General features: G+C 33.2%; 1 protein-coding gene across 1 annotated transcript; it reads right to left on the bottom strand.

The window, feature by feature from the left end:
* Positions 1 to 271: 271 nt before the first annotated feature.
* On the bottom strand, positions 272 to 6764 carry LOC127870500 (uncharacterized). The gene is made up of 9 exons (XM_052413091.1): positions 6656 to 6764; positions 5760 to 6083; positions 3567 to 3815; positions 3191 to 3448; positions 2642 to 2935; positions 2292 to 2441; positions 2053 to 2199; positions 1919 to 1946; positions 272 to 1160 (listed from the first exon to the last, which is right to left on the bottom strand). Exons 1-7 carry the CDS (start codon positions 6705 to 6707, stop codon positions 2108 to 2110), a joined length of 1419 nt encoding a protein of 472 aa, XP_052269051.1. The 5' UTR covers positions 6708 to 6764; the 3' UTR covers positions 272 to 1160; positions 1919 to 1946; positions 2053 to 2107.
* Between the last annotated feature and the right edge of the window lie 2976 nt (positions 6765 to 9740).

Below are 9740 nucleotides of genomic sequence, written 5' to 3'. Positions count from 1 at the left end.
ATTCCGACACTTAATGTGTATTCATCAAATCGGTTAATTACAAGACTTTTCTCAACATTAAGTCATTATGCATACTAAACAAAAATGATGTATATTTGCTTTATGTACAGTGTTCGCAAATGTAGTTGATATCAACAGGAATACCTTACAAACAGCTACTTTAAAAATAATAAGTGTTCGTGTATAAAATAAAATGTGAGCAAAGAGGCAATACACTATATTGAAAGAACGCTATTACAAACACGCAAAATAGTTTATTGTACAACTAATTGATTCAAAAGGTAAAGCCAATGTATCTAACAGACCATTGAACAGATGTAACATAAAGCGAAGCCATTATATTAAAAATAAATACCATGTCTAAAGAAACCACTTGTTAAATTGACACACATTAACATAATGCACCATTGAAGCGTTTATATTGTTACATATAGCAAATACAAAAACAACGATTTACAAAACCCAATATAACACTTGTTATAAAACAAACATGTACTGACGTTATAACATTTGCAAAGTTGCTAACACTATGCCCATATATGTGTTAGCACTAAATATTAAAAACATTCGCGATTGTCTGTTCAAACCTTTATCGAATGTCTACTTAGTCCTTTTCAAACCAAAATTATAATTATATTCACGTTTTTCTTAGTACTTTAATTGTATTTATTAAATTTTCAATAGCTTTTAGTTTGTCAATAACGATATGCATGTGAAACTCCGAATCAGCTTTTATCACTAAAAGGTCCTTTGGCGAGACCAGATGACCATCTGACGCTTAGATAAATGTCAATGCAAAGCATATGAAAGGAGTTTGCTCTGGTCGAATAGCTCCCAAAACTCAACATCTTGCAGAGATTTATTCACAAAGTGTCTAAAAAATGTAAATAAAAATTTATCCTCAGAGCATCATATGCAACTATTAATACATTAATTTGCCACCACAACATACTCTTAATGTTTGCTAAATTATAAACCACCTTACAATGAATGCGATGAGAATTCGGATATACTTGAACTGTTTTACAATAAACAATATGGTCAATACAAATAAAGGTTGAATGCAACTGTCTTAATATTACTCAGAAACCACTCTGAGGTACTGCGGTTCGTCGCCAAGTCTCGAACTGTCCAAATCCTCATAACGACATTGTTCGACTCTGTAAAACCAAAAAATATTGATCCTTCGAAATACATCATGTTGGCACTGAATACGTATTGTGATTTTTATTGGTATCTTAGGTTTAAAGCTAGAATGGAAGATCATATTAACGTTTGTAACCAAATAAAACGTTGATGATTCAAAAACTAGAATATAAGTTTAGTACTTGTACCAGGAAATATGTGTTCATATGGCACGTCTAGTTAACGTCTAGGTATCGGCGTTAATTTGCTCGTTATTTATAAATTCATCGGTGTAAATACTATTCGATTGATGTTACCCAATAGGATAATTAATTGATCGTATATAACACCCCTCGTTCGTTATGAGATGTTGAATTAAGATTGCAATAATAACATTTTGACGTTTAAATCGTATGTACTCACTTCAAAAATGGAAGTGAATATGTGCAGGATTATGCAACGCAAAAATAAAGCTGTTCAGTTTCTGACTGTCCTTTTAATTAAAATAACGTTAAATGTACGTGTAAATAAATACAAATATAGGCACATTCAACAGCTCATTTTGGTAAATAATAGTTTGCATATTAAAATTGGTGTAAATTATTTCATCAATCGATGAAGCATACGTAAGTGTTTATAAGTATAGATATGATAGATACAATTTCATGCATCTAACTTATCCAAAATTGAAAGCTGTTCACCCCGCTCTTCGTAACACGCATGTGTTGCCAAAATAACACGACACAACGGACAATGTCACTTAGAAACGAAAAGTTAACGGACTTATACTTACGAAGTATTGCCGCCATTATTGGCGCCATCTGAAAACAACATATTCGCCAATTGTATTGTTATCAACATATATATCCAATTTTGAGAGTTAATTTCAATCAAATTCACTTGATTAATAGACACTGGTTTACGTACAGTTTTCTTGACGCATCTCAAAAGAAACCAAGTCAGGGTCAATTTCATGGTATATTCAAATCTGATCGGGCAACGCAGGTGAATCGTTGACATTGTTGTCAATTTGATCGGCGTCTATACGATAAGTCATTGGAAGAATTGATTGTTCTAAAAAAGGAAAAACAAACAATAGCTATCTTTCATGTGTTAAAAGGCTCGGACCTGACACCATAAAAAATGTAAATTGACATTTTACATACGTGTATTCAAAGCAATACCCATGGACATCATTCTTCGGTACATTTTGTACACACATGTTGCAGCAGCAATTATCACAAGAAGAACTAATGCGCTTGCTCCCGCTAATATGATGCCGTTGTCAATACTTGATGAAGAATCTAGACGAAGGTCTGAGTAACGAGATTAAATAATAAGTTCACTTCGCATAGCGAGATTTATTTTACAATAAAAGTAAACATTTTACAAATAATAAATGTTCATCAATACGCGTGACTGTTATACGTGGTAAATTTGCGTTTAAATATATATTGTCTTTTTAATGTTTGTGCTTAATGCAACGTTAGAACCAACTAAGATATTGACAACTAACCTTGATCAATTTGTCTTTCAATTTCATAACTGACAATAATTGTCTCATTGGCGATTCCGAGAGCGTTGGAAGATACGCATGTATAATTTCCAGAATCCCGAAGTCCTGACAGAGGTAGTTTTTGTCTCAAGAATGTGTATTCGCTCCAAATCTCACTACCGTCTTTAAACAGTTTCATTTTCGGTGGTGGATTGCCATTTCCCAGGCATTTAAACTCGAGTTCTTGCGTAACATTAAATTTAAAGTTTTTCAGACTTAAACCATTTACAGAAAATATTTGTATGTTTGCAGGATCTGTAAAAAACATTATAAATAAAAATATTTTTAATTCAAGTGCATGTATGCCTCAAAAACATATACACTATACGCAATCGGTGCCCTTAATAAATCACTGTCATCCGGGGTTCAAATCTTGAATGTGATAAAAAGATTTCAAAACCATTTTTTTTTAGTAAAAGCTTGCTATTTGAATAAGATTTCGCAATAGAAAAAACAATCATTTATTCTGTCATGTCACGATTTATGGTTAGAATAATTTTATTCACGCACCAAGAATTTCCGGCTGGAACCTGCCACTTTTGTCGCCAACTAGCTTCAAAGACCCTATGTCGTTCCTGTTGACAGCCTCACAAATGGAGGACGTTACTACACCAGGTGTACTGGATGACGACGATGATTGACATCTTCCAGAATGTTGGACGTATGTAAGTGTGACGTTAGGATTGCCTCTTAGTTTTATACAGCTATCATGCTTCGCTGTACTTGTGTTTGTTGTAGTATTCCACAAAGAACACAATTCCGGTGGATCTGTAAGTTTAGATATTCTGGTAATACATGTTATACTATAATATGCGAAGAAACTTAATTTTATTCGTAGTATAAATGCTTTCACATTTGACAGTAAACTATAACCGGTGATACATACATAAAATAGTTAGGCTCCATTTTTCGTTCTTTCTTTCGTCAAGTTTACAAACAATTATAGAGCCATTATTTTCTCTGTGAAACGAATTTATAAGTGCGGTAATGTTGTCGATAGAATATGTCTTTAAAGGAAATAATGTGTCGTTCATTTCCAATGTGAATCCACCAATGGCAACTTTAATATCAGAAATCCAACTTAACGGCGAAGCTGTTGAGCAATTCGCCATTTCAGTCACATCAGTTGTTAAGCCTGGAATAGATTGTAAAGAGTTCTTAAGAAGACCAACCATTCATTACCAGAAGTTAAACTCGGATCATCCTACGATATTTCTTTCTATAAAGAAGTAATTTGCTGTTTATACGAGAAATGAGAATACATACAACAATACAAAATCAATATAATCAAAACTAAATACTGAGGATACAGATTTAAATTGGGTTATTCAAGTCATTTTGAACATTCGTTGTGTTTGATTATAATTGTATAAATGTTTGTATTTGATTTACCGCCTATTTCCTTAAAGAGACTTAATCACAGATTCAGAAATTGTTTGATGTCTGTCATTAAATGCCTTTACTTGGAAAACGTAAAACACTTTACTTAAAGCTCCATTATAAAACAATCAAATAAATTTAAGAAATAAAGGCATGAATACCCCACGTGCTCTCGAACCATTCACCCGTGAATTAAAATGCTGGTACCTTAACATTCGGTCATCCGAGCTGTTATATTACACGTATACTTGATAAAAGCGATCGACGTATTGTCACGCAATGCAACCAAAACAATGGAAGCAACTTTTCAATCGTTTCGCACTTTACAATTTCTAATGATGATTTTACGTTAACCAAAGTGTGTTTGCATTGTGATTCGAAGTCATTAGGGTTAGTTCATTCCATGATACACAATGGTAATTTATTTGTTGAATCAGTGTCACACAAGTTTAGAAAATGTCGTATCACCAATCTGTGAAACGGTCTCTTTAAATCTCTTTATCCAGCTTATAAGGTCATGTCGTTCATTTTCTAACATTTACGCGTGTAACATCGTCAGAAATAAACACCACATACTCAAGAAAATAAGCTTAATACATACAATTAAATATATATAGCATATATCGTAACGGAGCAACTCAATGTTTGACGCATTCGTACCATTTTGTATTTTATATTTTAAATTCAATATTTTGAAATGTATATGTAGCCGCACTATTTAATAACAGTTTAAGATGGCCTATATTGCGTTGTTTTACGCTGAAATTAAGAACTATTAATATTTCTTATTATACCCGCTCCAGTCAACCACTTACTTTAAGAGTGTGCGCGCATCCAATGTTATAAGTTTGCATGTTATTCATTTGAATTTTTAAATAGGTTTCTTAGTTAACCGTTGCAAAAGTCCCTTGATAATGTGAGTTTCTCAATTCCTATACATGCAAAGCCTAGAGTTGGACATCGCTAATACTGAAATTTCGAAACTGAAAGCAGTAATATAATACTTAATATAAGGCAAAATATTTCATCATGTTCAGAAACAAAATGATTCCTTACTAGGGTTAAGTCCCGTGGTATTACTTAGTGTAAGACATAATATTGTAAATATTTATTTTGCATATTTATATGGTCAAACATACCGAAAACAGAACCGGATTTGTCTATGAAACGGTCAATATTTGTACTTATGAAGTGCATAATCGGTACTGCAACAATACCGGATAGTGGAGTCCATACTTAGCCAAGCCAATACTTAATAGTGTCATAGCTGAAGAGTTCACAGTGTTTTGGCCTATAAATTGCTACACATAATAATACACCCCATTATTACCCTACGTCGGTGACATTTTATAAAATACTCAACGTAATAGCAAGTTTGGAATCGACAAAAAACGATTAGTACGTAAAACTCATAAAAAAAGAGATCATTTCCTCAAAACAAATTCCCCTCAATAAACAAGTTGACCCCAATGACAATAAAATTGACCGAGGTCATTTATTTGTATAGATTTACACTTTTAGTCGAACCTGAAACTCGTGTGAACGTTTCTGTTCACCGTATGCATCTACAACTATTACGTCAGTTAAATGAAACAGTTTGTAAGAATAGTTTGTTTGTTAGTAAATAACTAAAAACAGTAATATTCGTTACAAAATAATTCAAATTACTTCCTTAGAATACAGAACACTTCATACATACCAGGTAAACACACGTTTACAGGCGCGCTAGACACAATCAAACCGTTTTGAAGAGCTTCACATCTCCAAAATGTGCATTCACCAATATACGAATTCATAGATATATTACACTCGGCATTCAACTCGCCGTCGCAACCACATCTAAAGGTGTCAGTGGTGAGGTAATTCGTTTCACATGATCTTCCATTATTCCAAATGTCTGCAATTGGTTGATTTGTTTTCAAAAATCGTATTAAGACATTAGAAAAATTAGCCACATGACACACAATTTTATCGTCTACTTGTGAGAGGTTGCCTTTGTGGAAGCGTAGCTCGGGAACTTTAGCTAGTTAGAAAGAAAATTTATTTGAACAATAAAAGCGAACAATAGTACAACAAAATACAAGCTTACTCTCCACTTAAAAGAACGTTTCGCTCTTTGGTGAATTGGAATTTAAGTTTTAGATGAAAGAGCTTTTTTTCACATTACATTAAGATCGAGAAGTAGTTAAATTATCATTTGAATACAGGTCAACAGCCTTTTTAGAAATTAAATGAATTGTGTTTGAGTATTCCGTCTATATGTATTTGTTTGCATACATAATCTAAACACCTTCATATTCGTATGGTCAATGTTTATCAATCTCTCTATTTGAATGTCTCGATTTGTATGTCTCCGTGTTTGTGGTAATTCATTCGTCGTATGTGTGTATGTCGGCCTAATGTGAGTGAGACTTGGTATAGTGTGCCTCTGGCAACGCATCATTGATTTGAAATTGCTCGAATGGCTGAATATCGACTTTACTATGTATGTAATTAGCCTTTATTGAATAGTATGTTATGATGTACACGTGTGGTTATTAAAAAAATATTTACATGCTTTTTACGATTTTACATATTGTAAAACATTTTGTTTACCAAAAGTATATCCAAAGCAAAGTATAATAAACAGTTTGCTTATGTTTTCCATTGTTAAATCCGTTATAAACTATACATTCCAACACGAAATAAACAGTTCGCACTGTTTCTATGTTATGCTAAGATTTGCAAATGAACTGTTTGTTTATGTAAGAATAAATGTCCTTCTTTTAAGTGGTTTCAATTTATTAATTCATACTTTTTCATAGATTTGTGTGAGAGTTTAGACATATTATAAATATATCACAGGCAGCTGAGGGATATTTTAAATATTGCATCCCTATGAGAGCGATGCATACCGGAGCCGATATTCGAGATTGACATTACTTTTATACGTGGGCGATATTTACTGTACACCGAAAGATGCCTTTTGATATTCATTCGTTAGTTTATTAATACCGTACAAACATGCTGTATTATTAATAACGAACAAACCATACTTGCAAATTTTATATGAAATTTTCAACGTTGATATGTTTTATAAATTTTTACAGGCGCCTACCGATTATTAGCTTGAACGGATTGTCCGGAAAACCCGTGCATTTGCTAACCTTAAGGGTATAAACAAAAATCAAAAGTTTTAAATTAATTATTTTTTTATATTTGATTCTGGCGTTTACATATGGTTTATTAAAAATTGCGAAAATAAACAAAATAACATATCGAACAGCTTTTAGCATTGACCAGCATAAGTACATACCTTTTTGGCAAACTTCCTCAATGTTGCTAATAATAGAACTATATTTATAAATCACAGTACACGTCCAGTTCGAGCATTTCAATGTATTGTTCAAGTTACAATATGCTTCTGATTTCCCTCTGCATCCGCAATTTGTGTTTTCTGGCCGCACGTGACAATTCTTACCGTTGTATTTTATATCAGGTATTGCATTATTATCCGATATAAACGTTATTACTCCGCTTTGCTCTTCTGTAATCTTGCACAACAGCTGCAGGTGGTCCTGCTCTACAGTCTTTGTGAGAACTATAGACGACACATTTCCTAACACAATACAAACTGATTAGCATGAATTAATTGTCAAAAAGGCAAATTTGGCTAAATTCATTATTTATTTACATTTGTTCACTTACTTATATAAAACAAGGTTAAACAAAGAAAGGTACTGATTATTTGCTTCCATGCACACATGTATAAGTTTATGCTACAGTTACTAGTCTCATTAAAACTCGCAGACTACTTATTAGAAGTTTATCCGCGACTTTCCATGCGATAACCAGGAAAATTATTAGAAGTCTTTCCGCGAGTATGACTGCTTATGATTAATTATACAAACGCGAATTTGTTAAAGCCGCAGTCTGAACATTTAATAAATTTCGTTGCATCTTACGATTGCATTATATCTAACCGATTGTTTATGGTGTTAAGTGGGTTTGAACTCCAAAGTATCTGCATTCACCGTAACATGGCGGTGACCCCAGCTTTAAATGTACATATACATTTTGTAATTGCCGTGTTTGATAATTAGCAAAGATCGTATAATACTGATTGATATTAACACAAACATTTCTCCTGCAAATGCTTCTTGCAGTGAAAAATGTTTTACAAGTTATATATATATATATATATATATATATATATATATATGTATATATATATATATATATATATATATATATATATATATATATATATATATATATATATATATATACTTTTCTTTATCGAATCGTGTTGCGTAGCTTCGAACACCCTTCCTATATCGCATGGATTGTTTTTGAAAAGTTTTATAACTTAATATGTTATACAAAAAAACGTTATATAATACTATGCTTGATTTTAATAAAACAGACATTGCTATCGTTAACGAAAATGTGTAATCGTTCGTATTATGTGTTTAATAAGTTTTAATCCTTTGTCATATGAAGCGCCAGTTCGCACAGCGATCCCGCAGCAGATGGTGCGCGCACTAAGATTACTATTAAAGTGACATAAGACGCATCTAACAGTATATGCTATGTTTATAGGTGTCTATCGCAACCGTTGTTTATGTTGGGTGTTTTCACTTCATAAACACTTATATCTGTTCATGCAGCATCAACATATAGTGAGGTCATATGGTGAAATGATTGTTCACTTTTTGATAAAAGCAACAAACTTGGTACATTTGTAGATTTAAGTATTTTATTCAAATTTAGCTATGGACCCATCTCCAATTTTCAAGATGGCCGCCGTTTTCAAGATGGCAGCCAAGATGGCCGCCAAAATTTAGGACATTACATGTTACTGCCATATTTTATTAAAATAGTCTGTTTTTGGCATTGAAATTAGCTGTTTTATGTTATTGATTAATTAAAATATGTTTCTACATGATAAAAATGAATTAAATATTGCATATAAGTCAAAATGGCTTCCAAAATGGCCGCCTAAAGTACAAAAAATAGGATTTTCCGACTCCAATCTATAATTTCAATACTCATTGAACGTATGTTATGTAAGCAAGTGTTTTTCTTTTTTGTGTGTTTACAGATACCTTTATTTGTATAATATTCTCAACATATTGTGTCAGTCCTTAAATAAAGAAATAACTGCATTCAACGAGTTCACAATTCCAGACCTTAAAGCTGCCTTAAAATATATCCCCGGTCACATCCTCCACCACACAGACATAGAGCTGTGCACAAGTCAGCTTTTATACACTTGCACATCCCACAGCAACCAATCTGGGGACTGCAGCCACACTTCAGTAACTCCTGTCACGACTCTGATGCTTGCGGTAGTGCTGTCCAGAACGGTACCCAAGTGTTGTCCTGGTCTCTTACCCAACCCCAATTAGTTGACAAGGGAGTTCTGGTGAGGGCAATAGTGCCTGTCCCCAGCAGTATCCAGCCTGGTATGCGGTACGCTTAGTGTGTTGCAGTACGGCTGCTTGTGTTGGTGGAATTCCATCTATTGATATACCTTTGCGTGTGAAGAGGTCCTTTCGGGCATCATTGATACATTCAGCAGCATTCGAACGATCATACATTAGTATTACAAAACTTTCCAACGTTGGCATGATAGTTTCAATGGATTCGTCGGTTGGAGTTTGACCGAGAATCTTTAATGCTTCTGTTGCGGCTCCAT

This window comes from Dreissena polymorpha, chromosome 2 (assembly GCF_020536995.1).
Source record: "Dreissena polymorpha isolate Duluth1 chromosome 2, UMN_Dpol_1.0, whole genome shotgun sequence".
Lineage (NCBI taxonomy): Eukaryota > Metazoa > Mollusca > Bivalvia > Myida > Dreissenidae > Dreissena > Dreissena polymorpha.
Note: the sequence above shows the minus strand (reverse complement) of the source record. Positions and strands in the feature narration are given on the sequence as shown.

What these genes read in the sequence shown, in the direction of transcription:
- LOC127870500 (XM_052413091.1), bottom strand. Translation starts at nt 6,707, where the DNA reads ATGGAAAACATAAGCAAACTGTTTATTATACTTTGCTTTGGATATACT. An exon ending in TGAAAGACAAATTGATCAAG is followed by an intron (nt 2,442 to 2,641) that starts GTTAGTTGTCAA and finishes CTCGTTACTCAG; the next exon opens with ACCTTCGTCTAGATTCTTCA. An exon ending in GGGTATTGCTTTGAATACAC is followed by an intron (nt 2,200 to 2,291) that starts GTATGTAAAATG and finishes TTCCTTTTTTAG; the next exon opens with AACAATCAATTCTTCCAATG.